Below are 17,337 nucleotides of genomic sequence, written 5' to 3'. Positions count from 1 at the left end.
CCTGGTCCCACTTCACCTTTCGCTCAGCTTATCCATGCTGCACGCATTTGCTCCTGGTCCTCCCCGCCCATGACTCCCTTGGACATGTGCGTTTCCTCCGCTCCCTGTAGGTCCTGGAAGTGACTGAGCAGCCCCATCCTGAGCACACCCCCACCTCCCCTGCCTCCGGGTGCCTCTCCTCTTAAGGGGTACCAGGTGACTTCATCTCCTATCACACATCCTCAGACAGCTTCTCTAGCTATTGAATTTGTGTTACATTTGTTTCAACCAACTGAGCTTCTATCAAGACCATGTCCCCACAATAGGTTCTATTCCAGAGACCTACAGACCTCTTTTGCTTCCCTGAGTTGAAACTAGCACTCACAAAACAGTGTTATATTAGGTAACCGTTGTTAAATTCTGTGCAAATTAGGTAGTCGCTGAAAATGTCTTAGGAATTAGGGCGGAGGGAACAGAACAGCTGGTGAACGTGGGCCTGGAGATGGGCCTTCAAGGGCGGAGACTTTAAATAGCTCGACTGTATTATGGACAGTGACATGAAGGGATAGCCCCTGTTACTGCAGGCACGGTGCTGGGCATAGGAAGCTGGTGAGTAGAGGTGTCAAGGCCAGGCCGCGTTCTAGCTGAGATCCCAACCTGAGTCCGTGTGGCTCCCATCCGCTGCCCCTCTCCGCTCTTGCACAGCTGGGGCCCAGCTTGTTGGGACAGGTTGGGAGACTGGGGATCCCCCGCTTGCATCCCTGGTCCCTTGACTGACAGTTTCATTGTCATTCTAGGACTTCTGCCATGGGCAAGTGATGTGGCCGCCCCTGAGTGCCCTACAGGTAAAATTTGCTGAGCCCGGGCAGTCCTGCAAGCAGGTATGTCAGGAGAACCAGCTCATCTGTGAGCCGTCCTTCTTCCAGCATCTCAACAAGGACAAGGACCTGCTGAAGTAAGTGCTGGAGCGCGGGAGGGGCGGCTCCGCCTCCAGGTTGTATCACAACGGCTGTGAGCCTGGCACTGCCAGGTCCCTGAGGGTCCCCGAGCAGGGTGGCGTGCACAGCACTGGGATCACAGCCCAGAGTCACCCAGTGGGGTCTTCTCTCTGGCTGGCATTGCTTCCCTTGTGCTGCTTCTGTCACTTAACAGTTGTTGTTTAGTCGATAAGTCATGTTCAACTCTGCCACCCCGTGGTCTCTAGTCTGCCAGGCTCCTCTGTCCATAGGATTCTCCACGCAAGAATACTAGATTGGGTTGCCATTTCCTTCTCCAGGGCATCTTCCAGACCCAGGGAATGAGCCCACGCCTCCTGCATTGGCAGGCGGGTTCTTTACCACTGAGCTACCAGAGAAGCAGTTACTTTCAGTAACACCATTAATTTCCTTTTGTGGTGGCATTTTGAGTTTGATGTTTACATTTTCCAGATTTTCATCTGAGGTTTCTTCTGGCCTCTGACTCATGACCTCAGTCAGGGCTAAATCTGTGCCTTGATATTTATCGCACCCACCCTGGGCTTGTGATTCAGCTGGTAAAGATTCCACCTGCAATGAGGGAGATGTGGGTTCGATCCTGGGTTGGGAAGATCCCCTGGAGAGGGGAAAGGCTACCTACTCTAGTATTCTGGCCTGGAGAATACCATGGACTGTATGGTCCATGGGGTCAAAAAGAGTTGGACACGACTGAGCGACTTTCACTCACTGGGCCACAACCTAGTTAATTACCTGTCACCTCCCTCCCAACCTTAATAGCTCTAATGTGTTTTCCCCTAGGGGATTTGTTCTCCCAACCCCAGATATTCTGCAGAGCAGTCGTTTGGTCCCAGTCTTTTTTTTTTTTTTTAACTTATTTATTAGCTGCTTGGGTCTTTGTTGCTGCACAGGATTTTCTCTAGTTGCAGCGAGCGAGGGCTACTCTGGTTGTGGTGCACGGGACTCTCATCGCAGTGACTTCTCCTGCTGTGGAGCATGGGCTCCAGGCACTCAGGCTTCAGTAGTTGTAGAGCCTGGCTTAGTTGCTCTGTGGCACGTGGGCTCAGTACTTCGTTGCTTCCAGGCTCTGGAGCACAGACTCAGTAGTTGTGGTACAAGGGTTTGCATGTAGGTTCCTCCCCACCCAGGGATCGAACCTGCATCTTCTGCAATGGCATGTAGATTCTTTACGACCTGAGCCACCAGGGAAGCCCCTGCCCCAGTCTTAAGGAACAGAGTGGACTCAGGGCTCCAGGCTTACGGGTCTCCATTCTGGCTTCACGCCCTGTTAGAGCACAGTTGGCCACTGCATTTATCTGGGCACAGTGGTCTGAGCTGGCCTGGCCCTGCCTGTAAGCCTTATTATGCTCACCTCAAGTAATGAGGTGTAAAACCCTTTTCAGAGAGGAAACGTGATCTCTAGCACCTTGCCTGCAGGGCTCCTTTCCTGAGTAGGGACTCGGGGGATTCTATTTTTTCTCATTTTTTTACATGAAGACCAAGATCAGAGGTGCCCTCAATTCCACCAGCAGAATAGAGGCCAGACCAGCAGAGTTGGTCAGCATCCTGCTCTGCATCCAGTGACACTGTGTGAGAGGCAGCGCTGGTCTGATGTCTGTGATGCTAGAAGCTTCTACCTCCAGAGCACATGTCCCCAATTCTAAGTGCAGGAGGAGCTTCCCACTCACCCCTGTTGCAGACCACTCCTGTACCAAGGTGGCTTCCTGAGAACCCTGAGTGTCTCCCTCTGTTTGACAGGAAGTCTGGCGTCACTAGGGACAGACTGCTAGCTGTCCACACCCAACTGTCCATGTGCAGCCCCGCCTACCTCTGGAGGAGGCAACCTTGATGGGACTGCTCAGAGGCGTGGGCCTTCCTGGCCAGGCCGGGGGCTCAGAGAGCCCAGAGCCCCACCGAGCCTGCAGGGGAACAGGAATGAGCCAATGGACCCATTTCCTCTGTTCTATCAATCTGCCCACCTGTGAAATAGGGACGTCCCCAGTGATGGTGAGCCTGTGTACAGCAAAGTCCTTTCCTGCAGGAGTGTGGGCCGCGGAGCAGGCCTGAAGTCGGCAGGCTGCGACCAGAAAAGCCAGTCCCCCGCCCCCACCTCAAACCCCACCCCACCCCCCACCGGTAATCCCGTACACCAGGCCGAGCCCAGGGGAGCAGAAGGCCTGAGTGAGGGGCTACCCTGGGTCAGGCCCTTTGCCAAGGCATTACTCAGCAGCCCCCTCCCTCCTATCCCCTTGTAGATATGTGGGTTTTCTCCCTAGGAGGCTGCTGCGAATGCTAATTTTGCAATAGAGCCGCCTGAAATTAATTTTCTGAATGTAAGAGCCCTACTGAATACCTTTGTTTCTGCATTTGTAAATACTGATGATGTCATAGCTCTCTGGCAAGTCTGCTGAGTGCCTCCTCAGCGCAGCAATCCTGGCTGATCCATATTCATGGCCACTTAGCAGTGAGCGGCTCCTCCGAGCCCATGCTGCTGTTCCTCCTCCAGCTTGGGGCCTGACTCTGAATTTAAGCTCCTTTCCATCTCCGGGTGTCCCCGGCCTGTCCTCAGCATGCAGTATGACTTGATGTAACAGATATCAAGTGTCCCGTGCTGTCATCTTGACTTGGGGAGTCAGGCAGCTGGTCTTGGAGCTCCTGCTCAGGTGGGGCTATGGGAGTGACAGAGGCGACCACAAACCCCTTGCACAGAGCATGCGTGATTCAGGTGCAACCTGACTTGACCCAAACCAGGCCCTGAGAGGTCAGAGGACAGAAGTCCTAGAAAGAGCCGGAGTCCATGCTGATGGGGTCCGGGGGGAGCACCTCACCCCCGGAAATAGAAACACATGTTAGTGGAAGACCTCCTTTGTAATGTTGCTACCTTTACAAGTTGTATCCTCTAAAAGATTAATTTATTGAGTTTGGGGTGTTTTTTTTTTTTTGAAGAGGAATTCTAAGCCATGAAGCCTGGACTGTGAGCACTGTGGTGCCTCAGTGCCTCAGAGTGGTCACAAGGGAGCTTGGGGAGACTTGGTGGATACGGGGTTGGGATTAGCAAGGAGGAGTGCAGGGAAGAGGGAGAGGAGGAGGGAGACCAGCAGGTGGGGCCCGGCTTCCTTCCTTTCATCCTGCATGGGTCTGTGTGTGGAGAGGGCTGCGGGGCTTCTGTCCTCTTGGGAAATAGGCAGCCCCATGGGAAGGGGGAGGCTTGGCCTTTTTCTTCTGTTTGAAGAGCTCTAAGCTCTCCGGCGAGGGCTGAAGGGCCTCAGAAGTCCCAGTTCCCATCCTGTGAGAGAAACCGTTCTAGGGCAGTTAGAGAGAGGCGAGCACCCCAGGGGCTGCAGAATGGAAACAGCACAACGGGTATGTGTTTGGTGTGTGTGTGTGTGTGTAAGATGGAAACAGTACAAGATGTGTGTGTGGTGTGTGTGTGTGTAAGATGGAAACAGCACAAGGTGTGTGTGTGTGGTGTGTATGTGTGTGTGTGTAAGATGGAAACAGTACAAGGTGTGTGTGTGTGTGTAAGATGGAAACAGTACAAGGGGTGTGTGTGTGTGTGTAAGATGGAAACAGTACAAGGTGTGTGTGTGTGTAAGATGGAAACAGTACAAGGTGTGTGTGTGTGTAAGATGGGAACAGTACAAGGTGTGTGTGTGGTGTGTGTGTGTGTGTAAGATGGAAACAGTACAAGGTGTGTGTGTGGTGTGTGTGTGTGTAAGATGGAAACAGTACAAGGTGTGTGTGTGGTGTGTGTGTGTGTGTAAGATGGAAACAGTACAAGGTGTGTGTGTGTGTGTAAGATGGAAACAGTACAAGGTGTGTGTGTGTGTAAGATGGAAACAGTACAAGGTGTGTGTGTGGTGTGTGTGTGTGTAAGATGGAAACAGTACAAGGTGTGTGTGTGTGTAAGATGGAAACAGTACAAGGTGTGTGTGTGTGTGTAAGATGGAAACAGTACAAGGTGTGTGTGTGTGTGTGTAAGATGGAAACAGTACAAGGTGTGTGTGTGTGTGTGTAAGATGGAAACAGTACAAGGTGTGTGTGTGTGTGTGTGTGTAAGATGGAAACAGTACAAGGTGTGTGTGTGTGTGTGTGTAAGATGGAAACAGTACAAGGTGTGTGTGTGTGTGTAAGATGGAAACAGTACAAGGTGTGTGTGTGTGTGTGTAAGATGGAAACAGTACAAGGTGTGTGTGTGTGTGTGTAAGATGGAAACAGCACAAGGTGTGTGTGTGTGTAAGATGGAAACAGTACAAGGTGTGTGTGTGTGTGTAAGATGGAAACAGCACAAGGTGTGTGTGTGTGTAAGATGGAAACAGTACAAGGTGTGTGTGTGTGTGTGTAAGATGGAAACAGTACAAGGTGTGTGTGTGTAAGATGCAAACAGCACAAGGGGTGTGTGTGTGTGTGTAAGAAGAATGGAAACAGCACAAGGGGTGTGTGTGTGTGTGTGTGTGTGTGTGTAAGAAGAATGGAAACAGCACAAGGGGGGTGGGTGTGTGTGTGTGTGTGTGTGTGTGTGTGTGTGTACGCCTGTGCAGGCAAGACAGACATGTTAGGAACAGAGGCAGGACAGCAACACACACGCCCTGAAGAGGCAAGGGACCTCGTGGGGGTGAGGATGTGCTCTAGCGATTGGGAAGGTCCCCTCCTCCTGCTGAGCTCAGCAAGGATGCTCGAGGGGCCTCTCTGCAGGCCTAGGGCTGTGGAACAGAGACCTCAGGCCAGGGATTGGGTCACATCCAAGGGTGGCCCCACCACCACTCCGCTGAGCCTCTGGGGAGCTTGCTGGGCCAGGTCACCCATGGCTCCGGGGAATACCCACTGCTCAAGTGCTTTGTGGTGGTCTTTGGACTTTGGCCTTGGACAGGCTGCTACTGCAGCCCCGTGGCCACGGGCGCGTGTGCTCACACCGTGGTACGCTGGGCCTGGAGTCCAAGTCCAGGAGGCCAGGAGCAGATGTGATTCTCCCTGGCTCTTGACAGTCCCTCCCACTCGCCACGGAGTCCGAGATGAGTTCTGGAGACTTCGTGCCCCTGATGAGCCGTGTGCCAGGCAGATGGCTTGAGTTAAGACACAGTAGCTGCTGTGATTCACCTAAATACATAAATAGCATCAGCACAAATCTGGATCCCAAGGCCACATTCCATGTGGAAACTTCATGCCCAGCTGGGCTCTGGAGACCCCCTTTCAGTGTTGGCCAGGAAGTAGGCAGGACCAGGTGGGCCCTGACTCTGACTTTTGTTTCCTTTAGGAAATCCATGGAGCCCCCAACTCGCTGCCCTCGCCATGACCCTAACCCTCTGGTTGCTTCCGTCTCCCAGCTGGCACATCTAACATGAGGTGTTAGGCCACTGAGAGAAGTCACAGAGCTCCCTGGTGACTGCAAGAGCAGGACAGGAGTGGGTGCTGCCCTCCTAAGAGCCAGGAGCTGGGCTGGCAGCCTCGGAGAACTCACCGGAAGCCCAGGAGATGCGCTGGAAATCACAGATTAATGCTGGCAAAGGAGCAAGTGGGCCCAGGCAGTTAGTTGGCTCGAGGAAGACTAGCGGGCAGGAGTAACACTGGGTGGGGGGTCAGATCCTTTTCTCAAAACATTTGGAAGCTTTGCAGAAGTGGCAGGAAACCTCAGGTTCCCCGCCCAAATCCCCTCCCTGTCAGCAAGAATCAGGACTTCTGTGAACAAAGCAAAATGGAGATACTTGGCATGTGTGTAAACTCACAGTGTGGGGTGAGGGCAGAAGGTGGCAGTCCACCCAGCGTCTACCAGCGGGAGCAATCATGCTAGTTCTCATGTGCTGAATGCTTACTCAGAGCTGGACTCTGCCAGCTGCTCTGTAAACATTTATTTAATCCCTGTACTTCCCCCCGTGAGTGGTTAAAGAATCTGCCTGCAGTGCAGGAAACACAGGAGATGCAGGTTTGATTCCTGGGTCAGGAAGATGATCTGGAGAAGGGAATGACAACCCACTCCAGTATTCTTGCCTGAAAAATCCCATAGCACTAAGCCCATGGTGGGCTCCAGTCCAAAGGACTGCAAAAAGTCAGACATGACTATGCGACTAAGCGCATGACCTTCCCTGAGAGTCAAGGGTTATTCGTCCCCATTTCACAGAAAAGGAAACTGAGCCACAGGGAGGCTCAGGCATTGGTCCAAGGCCACACAGCTCATATAAAGCCGGGATGCAAACCCAGATCTGCCTGGACCTCCTACACCACCTTCTCTGAGCTGGTCCCCACCAGGCATGTGGGACAACGGGGCACAAGGTGGTGGGACCCGAACACCCCATCTAGGACGAGAACTTCCGTGGCTCCTCTTTGAGATGAGAGGCCAACACTGTTCTCCTGAGCCCCCCAGGTGGGGGTTTCAGCCTGAGGAAGCAAAACCCCAGGGGTCTGCAGCCCACAGCCAGAGGGGTGGAAGAAGATGGGGGAGGAGCAAGAACCTGGGCTTGGGATCAGGGCCTGGACTCAGTCCCTGCTCTGCACATCCACAGCCCTCAAGGGCTGGGGACCAGGGTGGGTAGTAGGACGATCTATTGCCGCAGTCGTGGAAGGCGGCTGCAAAGGTCCCATGAATTGAGGCCCCAGGACACACCATGCCCAGGAAACCATCTGATTGCTCTCCAGCGGGAAACTAAGGTCATATAACAGAGATCCCTCTAAGCATTAGTTTTAAAGATAGACATAGTTTTAAAATGTTCTAAAAAGCATTTAAATAATGCATATCATTGTCCCAGTCTCACTTCTCAGAAGTAACCATTGTTAAGTCTTTAGTGTACCTGCTCTACTTTCTTTCCCTCTTCTTGTCCCCCTCTCTTTTTCTCTCTTCTCCGCCCCCCGCTCCCCCTCGCTCTCCCTCCCACACTCACACACACACACGTGGATACACTGCACCCCCTGTTATTACTTGCTCTCATGCTGGTGCTCACATTCCTACCTCCTTGTCAAGTGCTGCGTGTGCTGATAACACAGCTGAGCCACAGGGGATCCAGCCATTCCCCACGTGCTGAGTCTTCAGGTTATTTCTGGTTCTTCTCCAGCCTTGAACACATACCGCACCCACATGCGCATTCCCAGAAGTGAGGTTGGCTGGGTCAGAGGGTGGCCAACAGGAGCCCCAAACAGCCTTCCCCACTGGAGGGCAGCAGAAGGGGCCAGGGCTGAGGACAGTCCCTGCCTCTCCAACCCCTTCCTCTTTCTCTTCAGGTACGATGTGAACTGCCAAAGCTCAGAGCTGGCCAAGGACATCGTGGCACCCTCCTTCGACCCCAAGAACAAGCACTGTGTGTTTCAAGGCGACCTCCTGCTGTTCAGCTGTGCTGGTGCCCACGCCCGCCACCGGAGGATCTGCCCCTGCCGGGACTTCATCAAGGGCCAGGTGGCTCTCTGTAAAGACTGTCTATAGCGGCCACCACTCCACCCGCGCCTATGCTCTGCAGGGGGGAGACAGTGGCTCCCGCCCCATCAGGGTGGGGCAGGGACACAGACGCAATTCAGGGACTCTCCCCAGAGCCTGAACGTTTAGGTGAAAGGTCTTGATTTGGTACTGGTCCCGCTGCAGTCAGAGCATCACAGTGGAGCCAACCTCAGGCCAGGAACCTGGCTTCTCCCTGGCACAACTTCGTCTTTAATTTTGGAGGAGCTACTGTAGGGAGACTGTGCAGCTGCTCCAGGATAAAAAAAGAGAATCTCAATATTCGTTTAAACAAAACAAAACCAGAGGAGGAGTTGAGCTAGTCGGAAAGAACTTCCTACGGGAACATTCCTAAACCCATTAATTTATTTATTTGGGAGGGAGGGAGAGGGAGCTGGGGAGGGCAAAGAGGGATTGATTGCGCGTCTTGCTACTTCTCTGATTTTCCTCTGTTGGCCATCCCTCTTCACTATAACATGACTGTTGTCTGCTTTGGGCAGGGTGCACCATGGGGCTAGTGGCATGATTAAGGGCAGCTGTGGGTACCTAGCTCCTCAAAGTGGATGGTGGCAGAAGAAAATAAATTCCTTGTGCTTAGCAGGTGGCAGAGGCTAGGGGATAGGCACCCCTTGGTTGTCCGGGGAAATGCCTGTGTGGTCCAGAGAACCCAGCAGGGACCAGAGATGGGCTGCTTTGCAGTGACAGGCTCCTTTCCTCTGTTCCATCACACCCCCCAAGGTGGAACACACCCCCACACAGCTGGGCTGTCATTTCCGGTTAGGATTAAAAGCTACCCTTGCACGTGGAGGGGTGCTCTTTACCCCCTCGAGAAGGGGTGTCTTTGAACTGCGATTTGGACAGGGATGAAGCTGGTCCCTAAGAACTAGTGGCACCACCTGAGCTGGGCTTGTGTTATATTCACTCCGTCCGATGTCACCGAAGTCCAGGGGATGGGGCTCTCAGTGAACTTTTGATGTTGGCTGGGGGAGCAAGGGCAGGCCAGGATGAATGTGCACTGTCTTGGCTGCTGACTATGAGTGTGGGTGTGGTTTGCAAGGGGTAGGAATCTGATACTGGTTTTTACTCCAGGCAGAAATACTGGGGAGGAGGGTGTTGAACTGGTCAGCAGGTTGGACCAAACCCTGGAGTCCCTGTGCTGTGCTCTTGGGCAAGTTCCCCCAGCCCCTTCCACTCCCCTCCCCCCACGCCGTGCTTCAGTGCTTTGCGTGTGTGTGTGTGTGTGTGTGTGTGTGTGTGTGTGTGTGTTTCCTGTGATGCCCCTGGCATCTCCGTGCTGGTAAGAGTGAGCTCCCTTCTCCCTGGCAGAATGTCCCCCTTGAAAGCTGTCCCATGAGCCACCCAGCCCTCACTAAAGATTCTGAGTGGCTTGGTTGCTGAACAGAAAAGCTGGACACAGCTAATGGCTGGGTGAGCCTCCGGGACGCAAGGTTCAGGTTAGAATTCTCAAGTCTGAGGCCCACCCAGGAGGAGTGTGGGGCTGTGAGGGATGGGAGGTCAGATTCCACCCACTCCTCGATTCTTCTTCTTGGGTATAAAATTAATATCAAATGCACAGCCGGCCTTCTTTCCTTAGACTAACCTCAGTGGATCTTAGAGAATGGAGTGGGGGAGTTAGGGCAGCCAGGATCTCCCCCACCCCATAGGTGGCCCCCGAGTACCCGTGCCAGGGAGAATTCTGATGGGGAAGCCTCCGCGCTGAGCATGGATGCCAGGGCCCACTCCTCACAAACTGGCTGAGAATAGAAACAAGGGCAGAAGTTAAAAGGAAATTGGGCAAGACGGTGTGAGTGCCCGTGTGCTTTTGAGTGCTTCGCGAGGACAGTTTCCTGCAGGGGGAGGAAACAGCTGCCATCCCTGCTGTCGGGAACCACTATTTCCTACGAATGGGCCTCCTGGCTGCAGCCTTCCTAGAAGGAATTCGCTTTAGCGCCCAGACCAGCAGTTCCTGGGCCAGTGCTGCCCTCTCCTGGGCCCTTCTGGCCGTTTCTGGTGCTGAGGATGTGCGTTCCCGTATTTGACCAGCAGGGGGAGCCTGCGGGCCGAGACCAGTTTCCCACGCTTTGCCAGACTAACCCATCTGTCAGAGATCCGTTAGAACAAGCACAGGAACTCCGAAAGCAAGGAGGTTGGAAAGCCCGGTTCTCAGAAACACGCTGTGCCGGGCTTGTGTTCCAAAAGCTGCAGGGATTGTTTGCCGGCTGCCCCTGAGCTCAGGGACTCTCTGCCTTCTCAAGAATTCCTCTTCTCTACGCCAGGACCCTCAGTCAGGCAGCCCAGGGAGCACTTCCCTACCTTAAGATCCTTCTTGCTCCCCCCATCCCAGTACTGACCGGAAGTAAGCCAGAGTTCTGCCCCGGGGTGGGGTGACGTGGCTGCTGCTCCTGGTGCAAAGAAACCCACACTCCAGTTGTTGAGGGCAGAGGGGGTGACACCAAATGTATACTGGTTCCCAGGCCTCCACAGACTTGGCCCCAGTCTGGTCAGTGACCCCAGAGGACATTAGGGTGGGGCCTCCATCTGCCCTGTGCAGGAAGGGCTGCAATTGCTGCCTGCTATGCGAGAGGAAGGCGCCTTTCAGGGTGTGGGCTAGAAGCCTTGGGTGGTTTTGCCAGTGCCAATCTTGATAGACTCCTGAACCACCTTGTAATTGATGACAGTTCCACAGGAAGAGATATCCCCAGTCAGGACTAGCGTCTTCCTGTGCTCTGAGCATCTCTCACCTCTTGCCTGGTTTTTTAGTTTTCTGTACATTTTTTCCTAAAAGTTTGGATTTATTTTTCCTCCACTGTGATCCTAAGTTCTTAAAAAACTTGAGGGAAAAGGTTTAATTTATTAAAGGAGAGAAAGCTTTCCTTTGAAATGTAAACACTTTCAGGAGTAAAAATTCCTGAAAGGGAAAACACACTTCTCATGCCAGTAAACACCTCATTTATTTCTGGTATGCAGTTTGATTTGCACATGCACAATTGGAGAAGCTTTTCACATTTTTGCTTAGATTGGGTTTTTTACTTTGTGTTTGCTGTATGTTTGTAAGTATTAAGCGATCTTTTCTTTGGTGATATTTATTGTTTCTCTGAGGTGCCTTTTCACTTTTCTTTTGGGTTGGTTTTTGGAATCTGGTGTCAGTGTTTGGAATCGGGTTTTGTTGAAGGAAGCTAGCAGACTCCTCCAGCTTGGAGATAGATAGGACCTGTCCTTGTGAGACAGGTCCTAGGGCAGAGGGCAACCCAGGCTGGACGCCAGACATGCCCTCCAAGCTCCCCAGGTCGCAGCATATGTGCACAGATACCCCCATGCAGCCACGAGGGCCCCAAGAAGAGGGTTGACTTCCTCCAGACCAAGCTTCACCCTCCCAGGCTGCTCGGCTAGGTCTCTGGGTTTGTCTGGAGACGGATGGTTGACAGGTGCCACCCTGGGTGCTTGGTGGAGGGTGGCAAGGGCAGAGAACCAACCCTGTGTGAGGGGTTGCAGTGAAGGGAAGCAGGCCCCGCTGGGCTCGTTGGAAGCACTGGCCCCAAATCATTCTATCTCCCTATCAGGATGAAGGGGAAATAATATGCACCCCCTGTTTTTATTTCCTTGGCAAACATCAGCCTCCCAGCAAGCTCCCTTGGCGTCCCAGTGCAGCTCACTGGTAGTAAAACTGTGATTGTGAGCAGTTAGGCAGAGACTGTGCTGTTATGGGCGGGTTTGTGCTTTTTAGACCAGCCCAATCAGGCCACCCCCTCTCTGGGGTGGATTCCCTACTAGATATGTATATAATTGGGACATTGCCACCCTCGCCCACCCCCCCCACACACACCAATTCTTGATTTTAAAAAAGTTCTATTAACGACAGGCTGTGGTTGTGTTACTCTCCCAAGCCTGGAATATTTTATTTATTGAAGAATATTTTCATTTCCACAGTGGTTTTATTCTAATCCCGCCCATCCCCTAGGCTGCAGAGCATCTTCATGTGAAGAGACGGACAGATGTCAAGAGATTCAGGCTGCTCTAAGAAGGTGGGAGTTGTCTAAAGCAGAGGGTGGGTTCTTTTCCTTCTTGTTGGCTTCAACAACAAAAAAAAATGGAAACCCAAGTTTATATGGCAAAAGGCCAAATTAGCTGTCTAGTGTCAGATGCAGAAAAAAAAAAATTTTACCCTAGCTTTCTTAGCACTTAGGGGTTTTGTGAGGATTCAGTGTTTAGCAATGTCTGGCAAATAGTTAAGTCCTAGTAAATGTTAAATATTGTTGTTTTTCACATTTCATACAAGTTGAGGAAAAGAGCTGAGCTCACTTCCTATCATTGATTCCTGTAGGTACGGGAAGATACTCCAAGTTGATAGAATGTTGTAGGAATTACAGGTTTAAGATTCCCAGGTCCTGTGTCCACCCTGCTGGCTAAAATGGTACTGTGTCCCTGAATGCACTGACTGATTTGAAAATATGCCCGACTTCAGCCTCAAGTGGAACTGGGCTGCAAAATTAGTCAGCTTGACATAGAGTGGCCACATGCCAGATCCTACCCCACTGACATCTTCTGGACCCTTCCAGGGTGTGTGCAGAACTTTTTGAGCTGGGAATTAAAATAAATCCTCTGACAGACTGTTCCCTTAAAGTTACCCATCTTCCTCTGAAATGCAATAATAGAGGTGTGTTTTTTTTTTTATTTAAGAGAAAAGGAATGACCTCTTGAACGTACTCATTCCCCCAGGAAGTCCCTTTGCTGCCCCCTGCTGGCCAGGGTGGCTTCTCCAGTGTCCAGTCCAAGAGGATCAGATTCCCAGGCTGGTTAGTTGTTATGTTTCTATCAAATTAAAGGTTAGTTCCATGGAGAGACTGAGGGGTCTTCAGAACTCCAAGAGGCTGCTCCTAGCTTAGTGATGTTTTTCCAAATCACCCGAATGTCAGTTGGCTTTTTTTTTGGGGGGGGGGGGTGGCGTGGTTGGTGTCAGCCTCTTACTTCCCTAAATAGGCTCAGTTTTTATCTCCTATTTTGGCGCTATTCTGGAAAGACTGCATTTGTGGAAAATGGAGGAATTTGTTGGTGTCTTTTTAAGATCCTTTGCATTCTCTTCAGCTGCATCAGCAGTCTTACATGTCTGTGGATGTAAGATTGGAGTGCACCTTCTTCCAAGCATTTCCTCGATTCTCCCCAGATCTTGTGGAGCCCTAGCCCCCTGCAGCTGGTGAGACAGGGCAGAGGGATGGAGGGCATCTGTGTGCTAATGCGGGGACCAGGGCCCTGTGTCTGGGGAGTCGGGGGGTGCAGCCCTAGGTGCTCAGACCACTTGCAGGAGGTCTCCCTGGGACAGCTGGACAGGAACCTAGCTTAGTCGGCCACCTCTGCCCACCTCTGAGATGGTGCAAACTTGGGAAGCATTTGTTCCCTGTCCTGCCCAGGTGTGAACAGGACAAATGGGAGTGGGACAACCGATGCCAAAGGAGATGGTGACATCTTTTCTGCCATAGTTGCTGTCGCGAGCTCGGTGTCTGTAAGCTAACGGCCATCCGCGTCTGTGTCTTCAGCCAGCTCCTGGTATGGCTGTTTTCTGCTGTTCCCCCGGGGTTAAGTCATGCAAGGTTCTGCCAGTGAGGTATTGCTGTCACATGTACTGTACCGGCGTAGAGAGCACTGCTTTGTTTTCCACTGTTGTAGAGAAAACTAGGGAGAACTTTATTTTTCAATAAACTTTTCTTGTGTGACAGGTGGACCTGATTTGTGGGGGGTGGGGGTGGGTGGGAGGTTCTGGGTGGGTACACGGGGTGCGATACAGCCACTCCCCCAGCACTGGCGGCCGCGGTTTCACCGTCTGCAGACACGCTGCTGGAAACCTTGATGGGAAGCTAGGTGTAAGGCACTGGGGGAGGGGGAGGTGTTCACTGTGTAAGACTCTTCCCTTCGATCACATCCACCGGTACTGATGGTGGAGCGCTCCTCCTCCCCTGTACGTACCTAGAGGGGAACTCAATTTGTCAGTGGATTCCTAGGCTTTTCTTTTTTAAAATAACCGGGGGCTACAATGGATGTTTAAACTCCTTCAGGATGTGCTAGTACGGTAGCCCTTAAGAGGCTGTCTGTGGGCTTTTTAGACCTGGACCACATTTCCCTACCTCAGAAAGAACACCCTGACCCCACAGCTTAGTGGTCCATGAGCACTTGGTTAGGCATGTGCCCCAGGAACAAGGAAGGTCAAGTTCATGCTCCCACTAGGGGCTTGTTGTAGGTGATGCTGGAGGGCATGGCGCAGCCTCTCTGAAGACAGCAGAGTGCCTGGATGCTGCCCGGAGCAGAGACTCCATGGGAGACACCTGGCATCTTTGATGGGACACAAGTCCCCAGAAAGGTGAGCATAACTTGAGTGCTTAAGTTTTGAGGATGCGACGCAGATTCCACCGTGGGAACTACATTAAATACAGGGAAAAAAAACCTGCAGAAAAGGAACCTGTTGCATCTTGTATTTCCCAGACCAGAACAGTGTCTGTTTTGTGTGTGTGAGACATGGTAACAGCCCCTAGAACATGCTGCAGAATGCCATTGGAGAAAAGCACTCTTGAAAGCATCGGACTGAACCAAGGTCAGTGACCTCTTAGAATAGACCACCTGCCCTTCAGGGGCTCTACCGGGGCACAAGTCGTCCTTCACCCACGACAGAAAACCTGCCCACAGCAGTGACAACTCTGGCGATCACCTCCCCATACCATACAAAACAGGAAAAGGTCTTTATTGGTCACCGCTGCCTGGACAAGCAGCAGTGCTGGGACAGACTGTTGCATGTGGGAGCTGTTTTGTACAGAGTCTACGACCAACGCTACATAAACCGAGAACATCTAATTCCTTACAGAGGAGGAGGCCATCACGAGTAGACTGTGATGTACCATTACCACTTCACACAGCATATAGATCTATGCATCTATGGATAGATTATATAATTTATTACAAATAAACTGTAGTTTCACATCTCTCCAAAAGGGATCCTGTGTTTACACATATATGTTTGGGCTCTGAACGTACAAGAAAGGATTGGGGCTGAGTTTGATCCATGCAAAGCTCATACATCTATCACTAAGTACTTTAAAAATAGAATGGTCTCCTTTAGAACAAATCCAGTGTTTAGATTGAGGATTAGTAAAACAGTATGAAACGAATGAAATACACGGATAGAAATTAGGAGGTGATCTACACGATGGTTCTGGAAAGGGGTGCAGGACCAAAGGGTACGGTCCTCTCTTAAAATCTGCCAGGAGACCAGAGACTCGGCCCACGTGGAGCCCCGAGGAGGTGGGCCTGGTGAGTCACTATCCATGTCAGGCTGGGAGCACCACAGAAGGGCGTGTACCCTCCCCACACGAACCTGTTTTATAGCAGAAGGTGGACGAGGTCAGTTCCCGCGGAGGGTCCCCGCTCGGTGAGTGTTGTCCTACGGTGTCAGGCAGGGGTGGTGGTGGGAGGAGAGCAGGGCAGTATGACCTGCGGGGTAGACCTCGTTCCTTTGAGCACAAGCTTTCCGAGAGAGAAGCTGATGTTCAATTAAACATGGGCACCGTCTGCCTGCGTGGAAACGTCTCCTGGTCCTGACAGTCTTCATGCAGCGGCGGGGCGGCCGGCGCGGGCCACCTTCACTCAAACATCTCGTAGTGGCGCGTCTGCCTCACCCTGGGCACCATGTCGATGAGGAGTCTGCGAGGAGGAAGCGGACCAGTCACCCCAACAAGGACCCTCCACAGCCCTGGGCTTGGGGAACAGATGGGGGCTTTGTTTCCATAAATACAATTCACATACCATAACATCCCTGGGATTCGGTGGTTTTTAGTGTACACACAGGCAGCGCAGCTGTTATCACCACCTAATTCCAGAACATTTTCATTACCCCCCTAAAAAACAAACTCACTGGCAATCACCCTACCTTACCCCCCGCAACAACCACTAATCTACTTTCTCTAAAGATCTGCCTATTCGAGGTATTGACTATAACTGGAATCATGCACCATGTAGCCTTCTGTAACTGGCTTCTTCCATTGGGTGTATTTTCGAGGTTCATCCGTGTGGTACAAATCAGTATTTCATTCTTCTGGCTGAATAAATCCTCCACTGTGTCTCTACCACCTTTTATTTAATCAATGGACATTTGTGTTCTTTAAAACCTGCATATGGATTGTATGTTGGGCATACGAGTTTTTTCTACTTTTTGCCCACTGTGAATAATGCCACTACGATCATTTGTGTGTAAGTGTTTACATGGATATGTTTTCATTTCTCTGGATTATGTACCAAGGAGTGGAACTGCTGGGCCAAATAGCAACTCTGTGTTTAACACTTTGAGAAACTGCTAACCTATCCCTGAAATGGCTAAACAATTTTATATCCCCACCAACAGAATATGGAGTTTTGATTTCTCCTTAACCTCACCAACACTTACTGTCTCTTGTATTAAAGCCATCCTGGTGGGAGAGAGAGGTGGGTGTGTTAATACTTAAAAGCTTGAGAAACTGTTTTCAGAGGCTGACTCCAGCCTGGACGCTGGGTACAGAGCCAGTGATGCCCACAGGGCACTTTAGTGAGTGGCCTCGGGCTGGACTAGAATGCAAGGCCTGGGTGGGTTTTTCTACATGCATCCCTGTGCACAAAGTCCCTTTAAGAAAAAGTTTTCTCAATCTGGGGGCTTTAGCCCCCTCTACAACCTCCCCACCGACTGCCTCAGGTGGCAGAGGGAGCTAACGGGTGAGGATACCACACAGGCCTGCCTGGTGCATCATCATGACCCTCACTATAGAGGAAGGAAGGGGCACTGATCTTCTGGCACCAAGAGTTGAAGGGAGGACCACTTACCTCCCTTCTCTCCCAGCCACAAGGATGTGTGACGGCTGCTCGGGACTGTTCCAGTCCCCGACCTCGCCCAGGAGCAGGAGGGTCACAGGGACAGGACGTAGTTATCAGAAGTGGGGAATACAGCACCCCTGGCCGCCC

The 17,337-nt window shown here is 51.8% G+C and overlaps 2 protein-coding genes across 14 annotated transcripts in view; one reads left to right on the top strand and one right to left on the bottom strand.

The window, feature by feature from the left end:
• Positions 1-14,075, top strand: part of MGAT5 (alpha-1,6-mannosylglycoprotein 6-beta-N-acetylglucosaminyltransferase) — a 398,270-nt gene extending 384,195 nt beyond the window's left edge. For 11 of the 12 annotated variants that reach the window (XM_059875762.1, XM_059875759.1, XM_005202537.5 and 8 more), the window contains 2 exons: positions 777-934; positions 8,160-14,075. In XM_059875762.1, the coding sequence (XP_059731745.1) occupies positions 777-934; positions 8,160-8,358 (357 nt within the window). In that variant the 3' untranslated portion in view covers positions 8,359-14,075. The remainder of the gene's footprint in view (positions 1-776; positions 935-8,159) is intronic. The other variant, NM_001191342.1, reaches the window with a different exon arrangement.
• A 737-nt stretch (positions 14,076-14,812) lies between these two features.
• TMEM163 (transmembrane protein 163) overlaps positions 14,813-17,337 on the bottom strand; it is a 331,925-nt gene continuing 329,400 nt past the window's right edge. Inside the window, exon 9 of one of the 2 annotated variants that reach the window (XM_024975784.2) lies at positions 14,813-16,050. In XM_024975784.2, coding sequence (XP_024831552.1) covers positions 15,990-16,050 — 61 coding nt within the window. In that variant the 3' untranslated portion in view covers positions 14,813-15,989. The remainder of the gene's footprint in view (positions 16,051-17,337) is intronic. The other variant, NM_001101160.2, reaches the window with a different exon arrangement.

Source organism: Bos taurus, chromosome 2, assembly GCF_002263795.3.
Source record: "Bos taurus isolate L1 Dominette 01449 registration number 42190680 breed Hereford chromosome 2, ARS-UCD2.0, whole genome shotgun sequence".
In the NCBI taxonomy this organism is placed as follows: Eukaryota; Metazoa; Chordata; class Mammalia; order Artiodactyla; family Bovidae; genus Bos; species Bos taurus.
This window is presented reverse-complemented; position numbering and strand designations above follow the sequence as displayed.